At 49.2% G+C, this 23,668-nt stretch overlaps 1 protein-coding gene across 3 annotated transcripts in view; it reads left to right on the forward strand.

Annotated features, from left to right (window-relative positions):
* Nucleotides 1–17,761, forward strand: part of TENM4 (teneurin transmembrane protein 4) — a 2,722,049-nt gene extending 2,704,288 nt beyond the window's left edge. For all 3 annotated transcript variants that reach the window (XM_049099077.1, XM_049099079.1, XM_049099078.1), the window contains 4 exons: nucleotides 845–1,141; nucleotides 2,839–4,453; nucleotides 9,431–9,573; nucleotides 12,208–17,761. In XM_049099077.1, the coding sequence (XP_048955034.1) occupies nucleotides 845–1,141; nucleotides 2,839–4,453; nucleotides 9,431–9,573; nucleotides 12,208–12,966 (2,814 nt within the window). In that variant the 3' untranslated portion in view covers nucleotides 12,967–17,761. The remainder of the gene's footprint in view (nucleotides 1–844; nucleotides 1,142–2,838; nucleotides 4,454–9,430; nucleotides 9,574–12,207) is intronic.
* The last annotated feature ends 5,907 nt before the right edge of the window (nucleotides 17,762–23,668 follow it).

Consider the following 23,668-nt stretch of genomic DNA (forward strand, 5'->3'; position numbering starts at 1 on the left):
CAGAAGTGGGCCTCTGAAGTAGATTTCTTTATTAAACTATGAAAAATCCTGACCTTGCTGCCCTAGCGGGAGCCCTGTATCCCTAAAAGGAAACTGAATTGTGTGCTGACCTAGCAGCTCAGGTGGAGATCATACAGGGGGATCCTGATCCTAGAGGCAGGAGTAGAGTGTGCCAAAGCTAGGACTGCGTCTGTCCCCAGGCAGCCCACAGCCAGAGAAGCTGTCCTAGACTCAAATGCACAATGCCTACCAGGGCCTTCAGGAAGAAGAAGACACCTTGGGAGTTGACCCCAGCAACCAGGGAGCCCTAACTATGGTGGCAGAGGGCAGGAAAGACCCCAGAGAGGATGGGAAGTCCAAGGCCCCAAAAAGGGGCAGACACACTCAAAGGCTCCCTGAGTACTTGTTGGCATGCCACCATAGTGAGAGTCACATCCAGATGCAGTCACTCACCTGCCAGGAGAGCTGGAGCATGTCCCTTTACTGGTCTCCTCAGTGCCAAACACTAAACACATTCCCTGGCACGTAAGAAATGGGGTCACGTGTGAATTTGCTGGACCTACTTGGCCTCTCCCATTTTAGGAGAGAGTCAAGAAGCATCTGCTTTTTTTGTCCTCATTAGAAGAAACACATCAGGAAATGATATGCACTGTCTTCAGTACTCACCACTGTTTGCTCAGCACCTGCATTGACTTTATTCTCACAATGGCCTCATGTAATTGGCATGATTATTCGCCTTTCACGGAACTGACAGGTGATAGAGCCAGGACCCACACCCTGTCTGCTCATACCAAAGCTTTCAATGTCCAGATTAACTCATTTTTTCCTCCTACCCCTTCCCCAGGTTCACAACCGGAACCTCCTGTCCCTGGACTTTGACCGCGTGACCCGCACCGAGAAAATCTATGATGACCACCGCAAGTTCACCCTCCGGATCCTGTACGACCAGGCAGGGCGGCCCAGCCTCTGGTCACCCAGCAGCAGGCTGAATGGTGTCAATGTGACGTACTCCCCAGGGGGCCATATCGCTGGCGTCCAGAGAGGCATCATGTCTGAGAGGATGGAATATGACCAGGCAGGTCGCATCACATCCAGGATCTTCGCTGATGGGAAGACGTGGAGCTACACCTATTTAGAGAAGGCAGGTGTCCACCTCACCATCACTGGCCTTAGTCCATAGGCCAGGCATTACAGCTCAACCCGTGGCCAAGCCCAGCCTGCTGACCTGAGTGGGATGGATTAGACACATGTGGTCTCCAAAAGGATAATGTTCAGAAAAATCTGCAACAGAGAACAAGGAGCCTGACAAGCATTTGGGTAGATCGGAGTGATGGTGTGGCCAGTGGGAGTTTTGGGGCAGAAGATTGTGAAAGCCTCCCATGATAGACTGGACCTGGGAAGAAGCCCAACGCTAACGGGTTTCACAGAGCAGGACTCAGGGTCTGGACCTAGGCAGGGGTCTTCACCTAGGTCTGGGACACACAGGGTGATCTGGTCACAGAGAATAGAGCAGAAGCCTAGGGATCAGGACTTAAGCAGGAGGTGATTAATCCTGAGTTTTGAATGGTAGGCATAACTGTAGTAAATCTTTTCTGCTTCAGATTAGGATTTATTTCATCCCAGGGGCTAGGAATCAGAAAAGCCCTAACAGCAAAAGTAGGTCTCAAATAGGAGAAAATGGTAGCTTTGCTGCCTGGATGCCTCTAGGTCAGTTACCTGTTAACTTATTCCTGAAAAAGAGCCTGCACCTCAGGCCCCAGGTCCTGGCACCCACATCTTTACTTTGTTTCCTGCTTGGTGGCCAGCTGCCCAGGGCCAGTGCCATGATTGCTCTGTGGTCAGTCTTCCGCACCCTGTGCTGGGTGAGCATCTCCAAGAGCCATGTTCTATGGTAGTGCTATGAGAGACCTTGGAGGTCATCCAACATACTGAGAAACCCAACCCACAGAGGGAACAAACCTTCCTGGGGCCACACAAGAAGCCCATTGTTAGGAGTCAGGTCTCCCTGTTCCCATCACAGCCTGCGCCACCCCAGCGTGGGTGCATGACCTGCTCCTGCATAACGGATCGTGCAAAGCCTTAAATGCCCTTCCCAGCTGTGGTCTATAGCCCATGGGCCACACAGAGTCAACAGAAGTGGTTTAGCCAACGGGAGATACTGTCAAGGCTGTGTTTCAGGAAAATCATTCTTGCCTGAGTAGGAACATTGACTTGAGAAGGAATCTGAAGCAAGGAAGCCAAGAGAGAGGCTGCTGCCATACGGCTAGCCACTGCTCCCAGCCTTTCTCACACACCAGCACTCACTAAAATCGTCACTTTTGTACCACACAAAGGGGTGAATAAACAAGGCTGCCTACCATAGGAAGACAGATGGCCTGAGTGCCAGGGCCAAGAGCTGAGTGAAATCTTTTTTTCTTTTTTTTAAGACTTTTTTTTTTTTTTTTTTAATGAGAGAGAGAGTGTGAGCACACAAGTGGGGAGGGGGAAAGGAGGAGGGAGAAAGAATCTAAAGCAGACTCTGCTGACCCTGTGTTAGCACTGAGCCTGACACGGGGCTTGATCCCACAACCCCGAAATCATGACCTGAGCTGAAACCAAGAGCTGGACATCCAAGCAACTGAGCCACCCTGGCACCCTGAGAAGTCCTTATCTTAGTACATTTGTATCTCCACTGCAGTACTCTGTGGTGCATTGGTTAGAAAGCTGCAGTTTGGGTATAGCTTAGAACCATCGGTTTCCTTGGCCTTTTTCCCCCCCCTCCTCTGAGTCTTAAGTGCACAGACTTACCCTTCCCCTCCACCGCCTCCTCCTCTCACCTCTGTTTTCCTCTCCCTCTAGTCCATGGTGCTGCTCCTCCACAGCCAGAGGCAGTATATCTTTGAGTTTGACAAGAACGACCGCCTCTCCTCCGTGACGATGCCCAATGTGGCCCGGCAGACACTAGAGACCATCCGGTCTGTGGGTTACTACAGGAACATCTACCAGCCCCCCGAGGGCAATGCGTCAGTCATCCAGGACTTCACTGAGGACGGGCACCTCCTCCACACCTTCTACCTGGGCACCGGTCGCAGGGTCATCTACAAGTATGGCAAACTGTCAAAGCTAGCCGAGATGCTGTATGACACCACCAAGGTGAGCTTCACCTATGACGAGACAGCAGGCATGCTGAAGACCATCAACCTACAGAATGAGGGCTTCACCTGCACCATCCGCTACCGTCAAATTGGGCCCCTGATTGACCGCCAGATCTTCCGCTTCACCGAGGAAGGCATGGTCAACGCTCGTTTTGACTATAACTATGACAACAGTTTCCGGGTGACCAGCATGCAGGCTGTAATCAATGAGACACCGCTGCCCATCGATCTCTATCGCTATGATGATGTGTCAGGCAAGACAGAGCAGTTTGGGAAGTTTGGTGTTATCTACTATGACATTAACCAGATCATCACTACAGCGGTCATGACCCACACCAAACACTTCGACGCATATGGCCGGATGAAGGAAGTGCAATATGAGATTTTCCGCTCTCTCATGTACTGGATGACTGTCCAGTATGATAACATGGGGCGAGTAGTGAAGAAAGAGTTGAAGGTGGGACCCTATGCCAATACCACCCGCTACTCCTATGAGTATGATGCCGATGGCCAGCTGCAGACGGTCTCCATCAATGACAAGCCACTCTGGCGATACAGTTATGACCTCAATGGGAACCTGCACTTACTGAGCCCTGGCAACAGTGCACGGCTTACCCCACTGAGGTACGACCTCCGTGACCGCATCACGAGGCTGGGTGATGTGCAGTACAAGATGGACGAGGATGGCTTCCTGAGGCAGCGGGGTGGGGATGTCTTCGAGTACAACTCAGCTGGCCTGCTCATCAAGGCCTACAACCGAGCTGGTGGCTGGAGTGTCAGGTACCGCTACGATGGCCTGGGACGGCGGGTGTCCAGCAAGAGCAGCCACAGCCACCACCTGCAGTTCTTCTATGCTGACCTGACCAACCCCACCAAGGTCACCCACCTCTACAACCACTCCAGCTCTGAGATCACATCCCTCTACTACGATCTGCAAGGGCACCTCTTTGCCATGGAGCTGAGCAGCGGTGATGAGTTTTACATAGCTTGCGACAACATCGGGACCCCTCTTGCTGTCTTCAGTGGAACAGGCTTGATGATCAAACAGATTCTGTACACGGCCTATGGAGAGATCTATATGGACACCAACCCCAACTTCCAGATAATCATCGGGTACCACGGTGGCCTCTATGATCCTCTCACCAAGCTCATCCACATGGGCCGGCGGGATTATGATGTGCTGGCTGGTCGCTGGACTAGCCCAGACCACGAGTTGTGGAAGCACCTCAGTAGCAGTAACATCATGCCTTTTAATCTCTACATGTTTAAAAACAACAACCCCATCAGCAACTCTCAGGACATCAAGTGCTTCATGACAGGTGAGGATTGGGTCTCATTCAAAGGGCAGGACCCACTACTGCTCTGGTCATTTGCCAAGAGAGAGAAAGCTTTTGTTGAGAAAGCTGGTATGGGGTAACAAGAAACATTGTCTTTCTCTTAGAACAGCATTTTCCAAAGTATTTTTAAAGAAACATTGGTTTAGAGAAATATCCTGGGAAAACTGGTACTAACATCAAATTAATTTGACAGAGCAACCACCATTCTTAAATTTTCATAATACAACGTAGCTTATGAAAAGCTCTGAGAAGTCCTGTACTAAACAGAACTGTTTGATACATTTACCCACTATTTCTCAAACATTTGAGCATGAAGCCCCCTTTTTTACCAGACACCCTAATGTTTCACTAGAGATGCCCCTGAGAATACACTTTGGAAGTTCCTGACCCAGCGATCAGGCTGGCTAGGAGTCCCCCCCGATAAGGTGGGTGAAGGTATAGCTAAAGAAAAAAAATATCCGTTTTCTTATTTGGGATGATATAATGGAAAACTCAGAATTTGGACACAGAACTGGTAAAGGATCCACCATTTCTAAGTTATGAACAGTCACAAACATTACTTCCTTGCATTCCAGTTTCCTGATCTGTAAGTGAAAGTTAGAACACCTGCACTGACACTGGTAAATTAAATATGCATATTGTAAGTCCCAGAGCAACTACTAAAGAATAAAACAGAGACATAGCTAATTAGTCAGTAGTGGAAGTAAAGTGAAGACTAAAAAAATATTCAAAGAGGATAGAAAGAGGAAGGGGAAAGAACAGGTGGACAAATAGAAAAAAAAAAAAAAAAAAAAAAGCTTACCCAATAGGATGGTTGCCAGGGTGAAATGAGATACATTTTATAACCTGCCCAGCACAGTACCTGGCTCATGTTCTTCCTGATTTAAAAAGTGGGCTTTGTTTTCCGCTAGTATGAAACCAACTGGAATATAAGTGTCCCCATTGATCACACATGCCAGAAATGTCTCCAGCAGCCACAGTCCAGCCAGCAAGCGGCCAGAAGACCTCAGGCATCAGAGCAGCTATGGGGGTTCCGGTCTAGATAAAGCCAGCACTTTTTATAAAAGAGACTTCGTTGTTGGTGAAAATCGGGCACATCCCAACTTGCAAACCTGGTGGCCTCCTTCTGCTTTTCCTGTAATGCCAACTATGCCTGCACCCTATTTTAAGGCAGTTTCGTTTTCATTCAACAAATGCCTCCTCTGGGCAGCCACTGTGTTAGGCACTGGGGATAGAAAGATGACCCCTGCCCTCCAGGAATGGACACTGCAGGAGGGGAGACAGACAGTTGCTGTTCAGTGTGAGGGGCCCAGGATAAAGGTTTGAGCTAATGGCCATTGAAACACAGGAGACACATTTGGCGATCAGGGAGCAACTGATGCATGAGGCCCACTTTGGAGTGGACACCCATCAGGTTCTGGGGAGAAAGGCAATCCAAGGACAGAGCACTGCATATACAAAAGCCTAGAGAGCGTGACAGGGACAGCTCACATAAGTGCCCCTAAGGGATGTGGCTGCCTCGCCCCCCGAACTTGGCCTACTCTGAACCCTGTTTCTGCTAACACTGATTGGAGGATTCTCTTTCAGAGAAGTACCCCAAGTTGCCACGTTGAGAGCAGGAGTCCCACACGTGAGGCAGAAGAGTGAACACAGTGGTGGGCAGGGGTGGTGGTGAAAGCACACTTGGGACCTGTGGGAAAGAGAAATATCCCAACACGGTTTCACTAAGCTCAACTTGCTGGCAGCTGTAGAAAAATTAGAAGATTTAGAGGACATTTCTATTACATCTGTCTGCATCAAGCATGCCCCCTGCCTCATCCTCCAATAAGTTTCTTATGAGGTATCTTGGCAGGTTACTTCAGTCAAAAAAAAAAAAAAATGGTGCAGAAAAACATTTTGCTACTGAAAACCAAGATACCACTAATTCTCACTAAACCTCTTGGCTTCCACATGAGTTACATACAACCTCACTCACATCCAGCTATAACACCAATAAAAAGAGCATTTTTTTTCCCAAAACTTCCTTCATTGGTCCCGAGATACACTCCAGTGGGATAGGCTTAGGTCACATGACAACCCCTGAACCAAGCAGTAGAGCTGGAGAAAGAAAACACACTGAATGGCTCAGCCTAGATCACATGCTCCATTGCTGCCCCCATAGGTGGAATCAGCACCGCTACCACCACACAGATACCCCAAAAGGAAAGAGTGAGAAGGCCGAATGGGATGCTGCAAAGGCAACCACAAAATGTCCAGCACAGACACATGACACACACTATTGCACTGACCCTCACATGAAGCCTGTGTGAATGGGATCACTGGGCCCATTCTCAGAGGAGGACAGTGAAGGTCAGGGTGGTAAAGTAACTGGCCCACTAAGAAGCAGCCAGGCTGGGGGTAGAACTCTGCTCTGATTCCAAAATCCTCCTTCTGGAAATGGAATTCACTTTGTAGTGTGCACACGGTGAAAGGGATTGTTCCGCAACACTGCCCCAGGTGGCCACACTGCCGTCTGGGGCTGATGGGTAAAAAGGAGCTTTCTGACTTGAGGAAAAGGTCTATCTCTGGTGTCATAAAAAGGAAGAGTAAAATTCCCAACCCTTCAGAAAAATGCTGTTGAAAAACCAATGAATAAATCAATTTTCAGCACTTTTTCCTAAAGGCATAATGAGAAATGTTCCTACCTTCCATCACTTACAATTAAGACCCAGCCCTCTTTTCAGCCCCCTGGTTTCCTGGGAATTTGTAGCATTCCTCATAGAAGTTTTCTTTTCCGACTACAAATTCAGATGTAGGTTCTCAGCCTCGGGCGAAATGGCTGCGTAGGGGATCTACCCCACCCCCGCCGTTCTGTTTGTTTTAATTTCCTAAAAAACCATCTGCCACGATTCATAGAATCAGAGATTCGCAAAAACCCGGTGAGGAAAGGGACTTTGGAGGGAAGCTTGTCCAAGTGCCTCGTATCACAAATGAGGAAACGGGGGTCCAGGGACTCAGAGGCCTGGGTTTAAAGGAACACAAAGAACCTTCTTTGGGCCAGGAACCGAGCTGGGACTTCAGAGTATAGTAAACGTGATCCTTCCTGTAACAGACTTAGAAGGGTTCCTGCTGCATGATGGCTGCCCAGAGGGGTAGGACTACTGGCGTTCTCCATGGCCTGGTGAAAACCACTTCTACCATCAATTTGCAGAGGAGGAGACTGAACCTCGGAGAGGTGAACAGGAAACTATCCAAGTTCACACAGTCTGCAAGCCGGGGAGCCTGAGTTTGGACCTGGGTTTTGTCTTGCCTCATCATGCTCTTTCCCTTATGTGATCTTTCTAGAAATAGAACCTGGGTCTCTAAGCTGCCCCTCCTGCCTTCCCTCCACCCCAGTACCTCCAGGTTTCACACCCAAGAGAGGGGCTCTGGGACATCCAAAACACAAAAAAAATAAACAAAAATAAAGGAAAGCATGAGGCTCTCGAATGGGAAGACAGCATGGGATGCAATGGTGGCAGGGACACCAAAGGACACTCTTTATCCCTGGGGTGCCCTCAGTGGGTACTAGGGGAAGACAGTTCCACTGATGCCTGGACCCTGAGCAGGGCCTCCCTGACCAAGGATGTGTCTCCTTTGGAAGAAGCCAAAAGCAGGCCTGCATACCCAGAGCCCAGAAGTGCCAGCTCTGAGGCTCAGCGCTCCATCCCTCCCACCCCAGACCCTGAATTCTGAGTCTCTGCTCAACAAATGCTTTAGCATCTCCAGATGCCCCCTTCTCCAGGAAGGCTGAGCCATGCTGGGACGCAGGCTGGCTGGCTGTCTCCTGTAGGCCCCCAATCAGCTCCCACCTGCCATCCCAGGCTCTTCCTCCTCCAGCCCGGTTTTCTTTCTGGTTCTCTCTCTGCCTCGCCAAACTGCTCTCCCATTACCTGAACACTCCCTGCACTCACCTCCCCTCTCCAGGCCTTGCCTTGTACTACGGTCTTTGCCCGAAGCGCCCCCTTCGTCTCTGCTGAAGCCTCACAAAATGTGTACAGCTTTCAATGTCTGTGAAGACTTGTCAGCCCACCCAACTGAAAGACTTCTGTCCTCCTCTCATCTTTTTTTTCTTGTGTCGATACTTTGCATGCCCACGTCTCGTCTCTCCTTCAGGGTCCTGAGTGGGTAGCATGGTCCTGGGCACATTCAGCAGCAGTGGGCCAGGTAGCCGATGACAAGAAGGTGCCCACCTTCTTTCTTTTCCTTACGTCTTGGCTTCCCTGATTCTGCTTCTCAATGGGCTCATGGGAAAATCCTCTGTCCCTCTACCTAATACTTTATAATTAGTAACCCCCCAGGAATGTTATAATATCAATGAAACCAGTGCCTATGGGGCTAGATCCTCAAGCCCAGTATTAAAGATTGGAAAATGAAGGCACAGGGAGGTTGAGTGACTTCCTTTGCGGTCATGTCCGAGAATAAATGAAAGGTAAGATGGGGCAGGGGTGGGGGTAAGGGTGGGGTTGAGTGGGACTCTTTGATCTTTGGTACAGGCCATCTCATTGCTTGTTTCTTAAGTGAGTTTTCTCTTGGAAAACATTCATTTACATCTTCCCTTTGGGTGTGTCTGTCCTCTGCAAGTGTGTCCTGCCGATGCTTGGGGAGGATGTGGAGGTATCTCCCCCCATCCCCAGGTGTGAGGCCAAGGTCCCAGGAGATGGAGTGACAGACAGAACAGGGGACCTGGGAACATAAGCTCTACTGGATACATGCTGTCTTGGATACGTACCTAGAAGGGAGATACTAGGTCCTGAGAATACGTGCAGTTTTATAACCATGAGAGTTTTCCAGAGTGCCTGTACCAGTTAATTGTCCCACCTGCAACCCTCCACCCCCTCACCCCACCCCTGCAGCCTAACTCTAGGCTCATTTATTGGGATATGTCACCTCTGAGGTCCACTTACTCCATGAGGACATGTCTGCTTCTCTCCCACCCAGATGTGAACAGCTGGCTCCTCACCTTTGGATTCCAGCTACACAATGTGATTCCTGGCTACCCCAAGCCAGACATGGATGCCATGGAACCCTCCTACGAGCTCATCCACACCCAGATGAAAACTCAGGAGTGGGACAACAGCAAGGTAATTTACACACATAGCTGCCTACCCTTGGGCCATTCAGACATTATAGGAGTGGGTCCTATGAAGCTTTTCAGGAAAGCATGGGCCCCTGATAGAGACCGATGTGGTGCATCCACAGTGCCAGCTAGAAACTGTGCAGCAGATACCCTACCACTGGCAAGCCACTGCGGCCGGGCTGGAACAGCACACAGACCCACATAAGCTCTATTAAGTTTTCTCTGTTACGCTGAGCTTGGAATTCTCCAAAAACAATGAGTCTTTGTCTCTGCCCAGAGCAAAAGCGCAAGGAGGGAAGGTGTGTGTTCTAAATACAAATGTGATATTTTCTGAGAACCCCAGTGCACCTGAACTTGCCTGAGGTCTTCTACACAAGTTAACTCACAAATATCCCCTGGTATTACTGTTCACATTTTACAGATTTAATGCCCGAGGCTTTCTAGTGCCACACGGCAAGGGAAAGGGTAGAGCTGGGATTCAAACTGGGACCTGTCTGTAGGCATTCAAACAAATGTTACTTTCTCTTGTGTTCCTTTTATGACCCAGTTTTAAAGACTCACAGAATTATATAGCTATAAGTAAGGGTCCTTAAAGACAGTTTTATCCCACACCTCACTTCGGGCATCCTTTGGTTCATTTCTCCCTCCCCAACCACCTTCTTCCCTCTACATTATATATGTACTAGGAGCTGGCTTTTCCATGCCCCACTGGGCTGCACCCAGTGAATGCAGGGATGAATCAGGCAGAGACCAGGCCTGCAGGGGAACCTTCCAGGGAGGAAGCAAGTTAGATAGATGGCATGCCACTGGCAGCCAGAAACTTAATGCATCCATATCATACTCCAGCCTGATTCCTTAGTCCTCACCCTAGCTACCTCCTTCCTCTAGACTCTGGAGAACGGGATTCTGCACCTCTTGGCTCTGGTGGCACCCTATATTCTCCTCTCTCAAAGCACCCACCACACTTTGCTTTAGTTCCTGTTCTCTTTCCTGTTTCTCCACTAGACCGTGAGCCCTAAGAAGGCAAACACTGGGTCTTATCTGGGACCCACTTTACTTCCCAGCACCAAAACTTTCGTCAAATGAACAAATGGTTGAGAGAAGTAGACAACCCTGTGAGCATTTTCTCCCACTTTACAGCTGAGGAGACCAGAGCTCAGAGAGGAACTTGCTCAAGGTCACTCAGTGGGAAAGGCAAGAGAACCCAGTGTGCCCCACCACAAAAGCTCATCGCCTTCCTGCTGCCATAGCCCTGCCCCTCTGGCCGGCTCCAATCCCCACTAACCCGCTAGACCGACCTGGCTGCGCCGGGGGCGGATTCCAGCAGCTCAGCTCCTCCCCGCTTCCCTTCTCCCCAGCGCAGAGCCCCAGTCTCTGACGGCCTGTTTGCCAACCTCGCCTGTCAATGAATTATTGATTTCTGCCCTTGGCAAGCATCGGAGATCTTTGTTGTTGAGCACTCCAGCTTTCGTGAAACTCTAGGAAATAATTGTTCACAGACAGGGTTCTATTAATTATAAAGAGGACTTAATTTCAGTGAGAAGCCGTTGGGCCTGTTTCTAAAGCCATCTCCCTGACTTGCGGATAAGGCCTCGGAGCCTGCCCGCACGTGGCTTTGCCAAGCTCCCTGAGCCCCGGGAGGGACTGCTAGGGGGTATGACACGGAGACAGGGCCCAATCTGTCCCGCAGAGCAGCCAAGAGCAGGGGCATCTGAGGAGCCCCTAGGAAGCACCATGGGGGCAGAGGCCCTCCTTAAAACTCATTCCTAACATGACAGAGAACAATAACAGGGTAAGAGGGTTTATATAAATCACCACTTTTCCTCTTATTAAGCCTTCTTGCCAAGAACGCATTCCTTGCCATTCCTCTGTCTTACATCATCCTACAGATTTCAGCTCAAGCATGGATCTGTCCTTGAACCCCACCTTCTTCGCCTCCTTCCTCCACCTTCAGGCAGAGACGATCTGAGCCTTGAAACTGAACCTCAACAATTGGACAGACCTAAGTTCAAATGCTGGCTTGAATACTTACTAGTATTAGAACTGTGGGTCCTTTACAACTTCTCAGAGACTTAGTTTTCTTAAATGTAAAATCAGTCATAACAGTACCTACTATATAAAGTTATGGTGGAGATCAAGTGAGATACTGAATGTGACTTCTTTTGCTCCAAGACCAAGACATATGAGCTATAGTTATTACTACTACTTCTCTTAGACCACCAGTTATCCACATTTGATTAGAGTTTTTGTTTTTAAATCTGTCTTTCCCCACTAAACGGGTTCCTCCTTGGCCCCATCTTCTGCAAGTGTGTCCTACTAACACCGTTCCTCAAGGGCAGGGATGTTGTCTGTCTTGCTGGTGTCCCTCCAGTGCCCAGAAAAGGACATGTCACAGAGTAGATAGATGTCCCATGAACAGTTTCCTAATGGAAGGATGGGTGAATAGATGGGTGAAGGATGGTGGAATGTTCTAGTGGTCAGTGGTAGGGCTAGGTGCTACTGGTTAATAAATATGTATAGATTTTAGATTTGACTTAGTAATGTAAGCTGACCCTTCAGGCTGTTGAGGGAGAGGTTTCCCCTTTGTCTCACTCTCTCTCTCTCTCTTTCTCTGTCTCTTTCTCTCCTCTCCCGTCAGTCTATCCTCGGCGTACAGTGTGAAGTGCAGAAGCAGCTCAAGGCCTTTGTCACCCTAGAACGTTTTGACCAGCTCTATGGCTCCACAATCACCAGCTGCCAACAGGCCCCGGAGACAAAGAAGTTTGCATCCAGTGGCTCAGTCTTCGGCAAAGGGGTCAAGTTTGCCTTGAAGGATGGCCGAGTGACCACAGACATCATCAGTGTGGCCAACGAGGATGGGAGGAGGGTTGCTGCCATCTTGAACAACGCCCACTACCTAGAGAATCTGCACTTCACCATTGATGGGGTGGACACCCATTACTTCGTGAAACCAGGGCCTTCAGAAGGCGACCTGGCCATCCTGGGCCTCAGTGGAGGGCGGCGAACCCTGGAGAATGGCGTCAATGTCACCGTGTCCCAGATCAACACGATGCTCAATGGCAGGACTAGACGCTACACGGACATCCAGCTCCAGTACGGGGCGCTGTGCTTGAGCACTCGCTACGGGACGACGCTGGATGAGGAGAAGGCGCGGGTGCTGGAGCTGGCCCGGCAGAGGGCCGTGCGCCAGGCGTGGGCCCGCGAGCAGCAGCGACTTCGGGAAGGGGAGGAAGGTCTGCGGGCCTGGACAGAGGGGGAAAAGCAGCAGGCGCTGAACACAGGGCGGGTTCAAGGCTACGACGGCTTCTTCGTGATCTCCGTGGAGCAGTACCCAGAACTGTCAGACAGCGCCAACAACATCCACTTCATGAGACAGAGCGAGATGGGCCGGAGGTGACAGAGAGGACCACGGCCTGCACTTCTTGCCAAAGACACCTACTCTTCCGTGGCCACACACCTGACTGTGTTGTACTTTAAAAAAAAAAAAAAAAAGGAAAAAAAGAAAAAAAATCATTTTTTTAACAAGTGCAGAAAACAAACAAACAAAAAAAAGATACTGGTTGCATTGTAACTCATGCAACATCCTTTTTTTTAAGAAAAGAAAAACACAAATTTGGCCTTCACACATTTTTTGCAAAGAACAGAAGGTATTTTTTTTTTTTTTCTGTAGTGTGATCACAATGAAAACTCTATTGTCTTTTGTTCCTTGAGGATTTTTCCCTGTCGTCAGGGTACATTTCTCCTCTCTGAGACGCATCTCCTGAGGTGTGTCCTTGTCTGTCCCTAGGTACCCGGTGTGATGTGAGACACAAGTGTCTGTGCTAATTTGTCTCATGTGCAAACCTTTCTTCCGTGGGGGTCTGGCAGGAGTGAGGGGTGTAGAGAGTAATGGGCTAGTACCAAACTTCTGAGGGGGCCTGGAAAGGAGGGTCTGCAGGACCTGAGGATTTTTGGCTCAGCTCCCACAGACAAGTGGTGGCTTTTTACTCACTGTGTTCTGTGCCTCTGGAGGATCACAGATGTCTTCATCTTGCTCTGGGGAATTTTGTGGTGTCACTCAGCACCTTTTTCAAGTTGCCCCAAACTCCTGTCCAAGCTTTATATTTTGATGCTAAATGAAACCCCCAACCCCTTTTGCAAATCCTGTGTAGTTGTTGGTGCCAGCCTCATGATGGGATGGAGAAAGTGTCCCCCAGGTCCTTTCCCCCAGTCTGGTGACATAACATCCTGGGACTAAGAGCCTCATCCTTCCCAAAAGGTAAAGGCACCCAGGATGTCTGTGGTTGGTCGGTCTTCCCATGATGTTCCTTATTATTCATCTCTTCCTCTCTCCCAAAGTCAGATGTGAGAACCAGCACGGCTCAGCCACCCTCCACCTGGGCACAAGGTCCAGGGAGGGCCAGGCCACCTGTGGCAAAAGGATGGCAGTGGCGGCAAAGGTACCAGCCTGCCTTCCTGGGTGAAACTTTCTCCCCATGACTTTGGGTATCTTCCCTCCACTGCTCAGCTCCACCACTGAGAAATAGGAGTATGGAGAGAGGTGCTTGGTGGCCTTTGATTCTGGAAAGATGCTTAAGAAAAAGTCAGCCAAAGAGAGGAAGGCATAAACCAAGCGTCTTCTCACCAGTTCCTGAAGGCTTCTCTGCCTCCCATACATGGGCCAGTAGCACAGCTGGGATGCAGCAGGTGAGGCATTCAGGAAATTCCTTCTGTGAAGTACTTCTAAAACAGCTTCCCCTCTAGAGGAGTCCGTCCAGGGTTTTAAAGAGACACTGAGGAGAAAGGAGAAAAGAGGTAATTTGGTGTGGCCTGGCAGTGTCACCGAACCCCCTCCCTCACCTGCCCCTCTGCTGCCCCAGGACTGGGGTCGGTTCCCCAGGCCTATGCTCACACACATCAGGGAGCCCAGGCTACAGTTGTCCCTGTGAAGACCTATGCCTGAGGACGTCGGGAAGAGGCGGCTGCCCTCTAGGGAATGGGTACAACCCACCCCTGGGGCGCATGCCCAGGGAGATGCAGCAGCCAATGGGCCAGGGAAGCATTAAGAGGAGGGAAGAGTAGCAGCAAGAGGTAGAAGCCCCTTGCATCTGGTTTGTCTGCCTAATTACCATCATCATTACCACTCACAGGAGGTTCTGGGAGAGCAGGAGGGGAAGCCAAATGCTTCCTTCTGAGCTGGGCTTCTTAGAAAAATGGGACTTTTATGGGTTACATTTACATTAAGTGTGGAAAATGAATTCTGAGTCTGAGCTATCCCCTGTGGAAACCTTGTTGGACTGATAAGCTCATGGCACCTTTATAGCCTTACTCACGGAGTCTTCAGAATATTGCACGAGTTAATGAAACCAAGAAGGTCTTCACTGCAATGAGAATCGGAGCAGCGCGTAGCCTGGTTTCTGCCTGGCAGAAGGAGGCGTGCGCAACTGCTTGGGAGAGGAGGTTTCGCCTTACGTCATTCCACTGGGATCAGAGGATACGTTTCGCTAAGTGCTCTTCCTGTTTCCAAAAAAAAGTCACACTGCTGCAACAGCGCACCTTGGCCTGTTTGTCCACTGGGTCCGGAGCCCCCCTGAGTCAGATGTAGTGCTCCTCGGGCCCCACGATGCCTGGTCCCTGGGAGTCGGTGGCAGGCTCCCATGCAGCAGGATCGTTCTTGGATGGGATGGAAAGCAGTTTGGCCTGAAGAACACATGGGTTTTTTTTTTTAATCCAAAATAGACTTATGCCTCTCAAAGAATACTCTTGATATAAGGAGCCCTTGGGTGAAGCTCTCCTGCCCAGTAACCTAGCTGGTCAGTTCTATCCTGGCTGCCTGACACTAGGCAAGACCTGCGGGACATCCACTTGGAGGTCAGAGACAACACAGGAGCCAAGGGAATGAATCATCTCCCTACACCCTTCCCAACCCTCTGACCCTCCACCACCACCACCCCCCCACCAAAGTAATAGTATGGACTTTTAAAGATCAAAAACACAGAGAATTGCTGTGTGTTCCTTTTGTGTAAATGAATAATGTTTTACCTTTCTTGGGCGACCTCCAACCGAGGAGGCCCAGCATCTGTGCGGGGAGAAGTTGAAACATTCCCAAACTCTAGAGAAAAGATCTCAGGTGTGGGGTAGGCAGCATTATGCACCGCAGTTTCACACTGGAGCTGGTGCTTCTGGCTTTGGCCTTTCTGAGTTGGCTTCCATCCGGGCCAGCAGGTGACACAGTGCCTCCATTCTCAGTCTGTGCTGCTGAGACCAGCAGTCCCAATCTCACAGCAAGAGTGAGTCTGAAGGCATAGGCCAGAGTTGCCTGGGCCCACTGAGTGGCTTCCAAGCATCAAATTCCATCCTTGATGGCACCTACCCTTTTGGCGCTAAGCAACCCAGACATCCATTTCTTGGAGCCACCAGCCCTCCCTCACTGCCACCGCCCCCCCATTCATGATCCTACAGGATGTCAGCTTCTGTGCCCTCTAATAGAAAAGGGTTTATTCTGAAAGAGTTCCTGCCTTCTTCCCTACCTTCCACAGCTACCATCAGCCCCTGACTTTCAGCCCCTCTGCCATTGTTTTAAACAGGACTTTAATGATTCCCCAGCTTGGTTTTTCATAGGGTGAGATTTCCTTTTTTTTAACCCACCCTCCAGACAGACATCAATGGAGATCAGAGCCATGACAAGGGAAGGAAGGGGAAGAAACTCCTGTGGTGAATTTCAGCTTTGTCGGCCCCTCTCAGTCATTGGCTGCGAATTAACCCAAGGAACAGCCAGCCCAGTGCCTGGTGTCTACCTAGCAATGGAAAATTTGAAACAAATCCCTAGGAAACTGACCAAAGTAGAAAATGGTTGAAATAATCAGGATAGGGCAGGGCAGAAGCAGAAGGGGATGGAGAGGCAAGGAAGGGGATTAACACTGGGCAGTGTTTTTAGAGACACATAACAAGGAATGACGTTCGCTTAAAAAAAAATTATAAAGGACCTTTTCAGCTGTGACCTTTAAGTATCACCTTTACAGGTGGCAGTTTTCATTATGCAAAGACAGGGCTTTCGATGTGAAATCTCAGAATTCAGTTTCACATCTGCAGCCCCGTAGTTGTGGTTGCCACGCAACAAGGGCAGGGATGCTGAGCTTGGTGCCCAGGAGGAAGGAGCTCGCCAGGACTCTGCAGGATCCCGGGCTTTGGGGTTTGAGCTCCCGGTGCTCACAGTTGGATCTCCTCTCCATTCCTCATAGCAGCCACTCAGCCCAGGCTCTGGCTTCTGGTCCTGAGCTGGGACCTGCCTCCTGAGAGGTCCCAGAAAGAACCCAGTCTCTTCTTTCTGTTGGGATCCATGTTAGAACTTCCCAGCTAGGGAAGCCTTCCCTTTAAGGTTCATAATTCCCAGCTAGGTTTATATGCTTGTCTATATTTTATTGGACGGGAGGGGATTAAAAGAAAGAACTCTGTAGTTTAAAGGCCCTTTCATTTAACCTTCAAAAAAAAAAAAAAAAACACACAGCAAACTCATTTTAAAGACTCATTGCTCAGGTGATAGAAACTTTATCCTCTCTAACCTTTACATTCTCAAAAACCAGCCCTGTGTACTTGACCGCCCCAGACAGCGGTAGCTCTTAGGTTTCATCATGAATGTGGAAGATCAGAGTGGGGGGAGGCCTGGGTGGGTCTCACGTTGGGTTTCTTACCCCCTCTGGAATGCCAAAGGCATGACACTGGGTGACTTCTTGGTCCCCAAGAACATGTGATTGATTCTGAGGGCAAATTGCCAGCAGAGAACCAACCCTCAGGCAGGCTCAGCTCCCCCGGCAGAAGCTGAGTCACAGATGTGTGGTGGTGCCCGGCAGCCCTGCATTCACCCAACCCCGGAGTCCCACTTTTCTAAACCTGCCTGTTCTTGAACATTTCCGAACCCGCAGCTTTGGCAAAAGGACTCTCCCAAGCTGCCTTTGGACGACCAACACTGGAGACTCTGGCCTTACCATGTGGAAATAGTTTTCCTGAAGTCTGGAACTAATTTTGAGAAGTTTTTTTCTCAACACTTTTGTGTTTCTAACACTGTATTCTTGACTGTGTAAATACCGACAAGGCTGTAAATAAATGCAGATGTAGATACCTTCTAGAAAAAAGAAAAAAAAAGGCATAAAAACAAAACCAGAAGTGATCCCGTGTAGCCTTCGTTGACAAATAAAAGAATATTTTGTGTTTAAGGTGTTTGGTCACCTTTGTTTGGAGAGTAATGACTGCCTTGAGCCAGTCCTCTGAGTTTGCACTTCTGGATGCTACTGTTCTCAGGATGACCTGAAAGATTCGAGTTCACAGCCCCAGAGTCCCTCATAAGCCATGTAGGTGACAGCTGTCTGGAGAGGCATTTCCAGAGGCCACAAAGACCCTGGGGCTTAGCCTGATGAATGTCAAAGCATCCCTGACATCAGCTGTGCCCCCATTGCTCTCCCAGGCCATGCCCTCCCCCAGCTGAGGTCCTGACTGGCCCCAGGGACAGACTCCGAGGGGCAGGAGAACCCGACACTGCCCTGCAGAGAGAGCCACTGGGCACACAGTTGTCCCCTATTCTGCTAGTTGCACTTTTGAAAATAAACGAATGCATAGTCATCATGCAAATTATTATAACCACATAATACAACTTGGAAAAAAGGACAAAAATTTCCTTTAGCACTTTTTTTCTTTCCTCTGTATGTTCCTAACCTATCTTTAAAAATAACTAAGGTCGTTATAATCACAGCATACAGGTAACTTTTCACCTTGCATTTCTCACTTAACCTCACATTTAGCCTCTCAGCTCTAGAAGTCAGGGTTGACAGCTGGTCACTTCAGAAAGTACATTTGCTAAGCCCAGCTCCCTGTTGTGAATGGCAAACCTTATGAAAATTCAAGTCATTGGGCAGAAGAGGAAAAGCAGAAGGCCTCCGTGCCCTCTCGTTAGCCCACTCTGACCCCATCACCAGGCCCTCTGGGAAGCTTCAGGCTCCCCCACCTCCTGAAACAGCCTGCGGCTCCCCAGGTACTGCTCCCCAGACCATCACCCTGTGGTAGTGCTGGGAGGCACCTGTGGTGGTGGGAAAAAAATCCTATTCCATTTTTGGAGTTGGGCCAAACTGGGTGTGGAACTTGGCTCCAGCACTTACTATGAGATCTCAGCAAGTCCTTTAACCCCTCTGAGCCTGGGTATCCCATCCCTAATGAGGGTATGAGGGTGCATCACCTCAGAGGACACTGTATGCAACACCGCACAACACTCAAAGCACAACGGGCTTTCTCCCAGGTAAGTTTTCTACCTCATGCGCACCTCCCCAGCCCACCCGCCCACCTTCTGTCCAAAGTACAGTACTCTTCCCACTACACAAGTGCTTCTCAACCTTTGGCCTTCATCAGATTCACCTGCAGGACTTATCGAAACAGACGGCTGGGTCCTTCCTCCCAGAATTTCTGAATCAATGGGTCTAGGGCCCATTAATTTGTACGTCTAACATGTTCCCAGGGGACACTGATATCCCTTCACGCTTTGACAACCACTGCTGACTACACTCTCTGTATATTGTGTACCCAGTAAACTACTTAGCAAGGCACTTCAGATGAGCTGAGCCCATGAAACCTACCTCGGCCAGATAGTAGAGCAGGTGTATCAAGCCCTCCTCCATCTACCCTCCCAGGTCTTCCTCCGTCAGCTGCATAAGAATGAACCGCTCCCACCCAAAATGTGCCCATGGACTTTCACAGCTTCTTCAGGCCCAGTCGAAAGGTACTCCTGGAGCCCTATTGCTGTTCATTCCCCTCTCAGAAGACACTCATTGAATACCTGCCACATGCCAGTGACTTTTCAAGACTGGATTATCCTTGTGTGTGAACCCTGAGGTTCAGCTTTCCCTTTGCCTTAGGGGCTCACTCTCTCTAGTATATTTGGAGAAAAGAAAGAGTAGGGATTGTCTCCTGTTCCCTTCTGAAAGAGAAGCACCCCTCCAAACTGGGTGCTGCTCCTTCTCCACTGCTTCCCTGGCAAACTAGCTGCAGCTGCTTTCTTTGCGGAGCACAGAGAGGGTCTTCTCCCCATGGGCCCCACCCCCACCTCCCTAACCCCGCCCCCAAGTTCTGCATGTGATTCACTCTTTCACATTCTCCAAGGAAGTGGTGCAGAAAGCTCAACCTATGAGACTTTTTTTTTTTTAAGATTTTATTTATTCATGAGAGAGAGAGAGAGAGGCAGAGACACAGGGAGAGGCAGGCCCCATGCAGAGAGCCTGACATGGGACTCAATCCTAGGTCTCTAGGATTGCACCCTGGGCTGAAGGCGGCACTAAACCCCTGAGCCACCAGGGCTGCCCCAACCTATGAAACTTTAAAAAGACTTTAAAAGTGAGTAGTACTAGAGGCACCTGGGTGGCTTGGTTGGTTAAATGTCTGACTCTTGATTTCAGCTCAGGTCATATCAAGGTTATGAAACTGAGTCCTCCTTGGGCCTGCTTAAGAGTCTCTCTTTCTCTCTCTCCCTCCCCTCTCTTAAAAAAAAAAAAAAAGTCAGCATCAATATGCCTTTTCCCATATCCAGGGAAGAAGTGTCTGAGTTGAACCTTTTTTTTTTTTTTTTTTGAGTTGAACCTCTTATAGGGATTTCCACTTGATGTCATTCCACCCTGACCGTGTTCCCAGTCCTCAAGCTGGCATCTCAGTGGTTGTCTCTCCCTCCAAATCCACACTGGAGATCTCTCTCCATGCCTTGGGAAGCCCCACCCCTCCTAGAGAGCCCACCCGTGCCCCCATCAGGCAGTCCAGCATTTATTTCCTAAGTCTGGAATCACCCCAGAGTTGCACATATATTCATTATCCTTCAAAATTTATCAAAAGTTGTGTAGACACACTTTGCAAAGATAGATATCAGTTCTTAGAGCCGTGTAGGATTTTAAGCCCTTTGGGAATAATAGAAGCATTTTCCCACCTGCCCCATGATCTGCAAGCCAACTCCTGCCAGGTGGAAGGCAGTACATGACATTGCATGCAAAGCAGGTGGGCCTTTACTTTGTCCTCCTCTCCCTCATCTTCAACACATGCTCGCTCCACACTCCCAGGGCTAAATGCTTAGAGTAAAAATCTCTTCCCCAGTCTGTAAGATGGGAACAGAGGAAATGGAGTCACTCTTTCAGATATAGATATTATATCACTGGGTGGGTAGGTGGATGGCTGGAAAGATAATGGATGACTAAATGAATGAATGCTATAGCTGGGCCTAGAAGAGGCCTAGGAGAGGAACTGCAATTAATCAGCAAATGTCTTATGTACATGAAGTGCACATTAAACACTACCCCAAGCAGCCTTAAAGGGACCGTAAGATGTAAAACAGGACCCTTTGCTTAAAAACATTACCCAATTGGGGGTCTAGGAAGATTTAAAAAAAAAAAAAAAAAAAAAAAACAGAGCATCTGCTCTTTGTCACTACTCCAGAAGCTTCAGCATTCAGGCTTGCTAGAACCCAGAAGTCTGGTGAAGGAGCAGAAACCTTCCAGGTTTTGCCCTGGGAGAGGTGGCCAGAGGCCCAGTCTCTGGAACAAAGACCAAAAGCTTGCATTTCATCTAAGAGATAGGGAGTTGCCAGTTTTATAGCAGAAGCATGGCATGACAGCCAGGGAGACCAGGCACTACAGTGTGTAGGACTATTGGGAGTAGAACCCTATCAATAACCACAGGTCAGGTCCAGACCCTGAGGGCAGGGGTCTGGGCCTATGCAGGTGGGCTAAGCAGGCAATCGAGGCAAGGCCTCAGACCTGGCAGGGGGGCTTGGCAGGTACCCTAGTGTCCACACTTTACTAACATACATTTGGTTTTAGGAAGAACCAAGCTTTGGTGACTTCAGTTCATCCTCTCCCCATAGCCTTGATTCTGTGATAGCAGGTCTGGTACCACCTCCCACCTCCTGCTGTGTCTAAGGCTCCTCATGCTCCTTGCCTGATCAGCCTGTGATTTCCACTAGAAATTCAAAAACTTCAGTTACCTTGAGAAGAAGGAATGGACAGAGCCAAGTGCTAAGAAAGTGGTTCCAACAAAAACTACTTTCCACGGTGCCAAACAAGGGGAGCTCAGAGCACGCTGGACAGGGGAGGAAGGAGTCTGGGTAAATTTCCTGAAAGAGGGGAGTTTGGAGAGAAAGGATTAGGTGGGAGTGGAAGACATTCCTGGTGGGAGGAAGGGGTGCTGTGCTGTTGATGTGGGCCAAGGAAAGCCTGGGCCTCCAGGCCCTAATCCTGTGAACCTGGTCCACACACGAGAATAAAGCCAAAAATTCCCAGGGATCTAATCCAGTTCGTCTCAACTTTTTCATACGGCAAAATGCACAATGGTTGATGTGTACGTGCAGGACCCACTCCCATGGCTATATCCAGATTTGGTAAAACAAAGGTGTGTGTTATGTGCCAAAACCCAGCAAGCAAGAATTTTTCCCCCACTCAAAAAGCATATCAGAATGCAAATGAGGGAGAGTGATCATGTTACAGGGATAATTTTGGATGCGCTCTAATTCATAACAAAAGGCATGATTTTGCAAAGCTGTGCTTCATTATTCACAATAACTTACTTCTGACACATGGCATCACCCTTCATAGTAACATGAAGACTGGGAACAACCACACCTCCTTTTCCTTTTCTATCTTGAGCGGGGGAGTTCCCTCAAAACAGATCCTGAACAAAGATTTGTCTGAAAGTAAGTTATTAGGAAATGGTCCCAGGAAAAACAGGTGGACAAATGAAGAGGAGGAGCAAGAAACGGCTATGAAGGGTGTAAGAGCAAGCAAAGTCCCAGGAGAGTAACTTTGGCTCAGTCCAGTGGGGGACTTGTAGAAACAAGGTAAGTCATGCCTGAGGTCTGTCCCCAGCAGGCCCAAGGGCAGGAGTGTTGACACCTCTGCACCTGCTAGTCATGCATTAAGGGCTGCCCCAAAGGATGTCATTTCCCATCACTTCTGGCTCTCCATGCACTCATGCACTCGGCAAGTGGGGCTCCAGCAGCCTGAGGACAGCCTGCCTACAAAGAGTCGCAGGTGTTGGCTTTTGGAAATGAAAGCACACAGCTTCCATTCATTTCAATCTGAGGAGGTTAGTGGAGTCTCCTAGCACCTGCTGTGGTCTCATTTCCTGCCTCATAGTGGGCACCTAGTAAATGCTGCTTGACGGTTGACTAGTGACAGATGCATCCAATAGAACAGGACACAGAAATCACACGCATTAACCAAACAGAGAACAGAACACCCCCCCCCATTTTGCTTACCACTGTAACCTTGGTACCTGCCACAAGACGCATTCATATGCATTTGTTGGATAAATGATGAATGGATCTCCCCCCATGGTAATTCTTTATCTAAGTTTCTCTAGGGTCTCCCTAGTTCTCTCATTCATTGCTTGCTTGACTATGGGGCACTCAGGAGGAGCTCCCTGGGATCTCACCACATGGTGACCCGCCCTACCAGGCAAGAACCCGCCAACTGTTAAGCCCAACATCTGCCCCTGTTCTCTCCTGATCAGATGTTTCTGAAGACATACAGTGAGGCTCAGTGAGGAGAGCTCAGGGACAGGTAGTAGGTGTGGGCTCTAGACCCTGTGCCATCTGCATGAAATCTCATTTGAACCTACAGCAATATTCATGGTAGATATTATTACCTCTCATTTTGCATATGAGGCCTAGAGATGTTTGTGATTTGTGCTATTAAGCAACAGAATCAGAATGTGAATCTAGATTTGCTTAACTCCAAATTTGAGGCTTTTTCTCTTATGTCTTAAAGCTGGTGAGTAAGGAAATGTCTGATGTGAAGGATTTCATACACTGAAAGGTCTGTTGATGGCAGTTCACCTTTCAGGCACAGCAGGTCACCTGATGACCATGCAGCGGACATGAGGCTTACCCAAGATTTCACTTAGCTCCAGACTCAAGGCTGCCATAGAGGCTGTGCAACCTGTGCAGTCACACAAGCTCCTGTAGTCAGAAGGGCCTGCTCTTGGTCTACTGTACTGCTGTCCCCATCTTGAAATCTTCATAGTTGTTGAATAAGGAGTCCTGTATTTTCATTTTGCACTACATGGTGCAATTTATATAGCCAATCTCCCTACAGCGCTTACCC

Source organism: Canis lupus, chromosome 21 (assembly GCF_003254725.2).
Source record: "Canis lupus dingo isolate Sandy chromosome 21, ASM325472v2, whole genome shotgun sequence".
Taxonomy (NCBI): domain Eukaryota; kingdom Metazoa; phylum Chordata; class Mammalia; order Carnivora; family Canidae; genus Canis; species Canis lupus.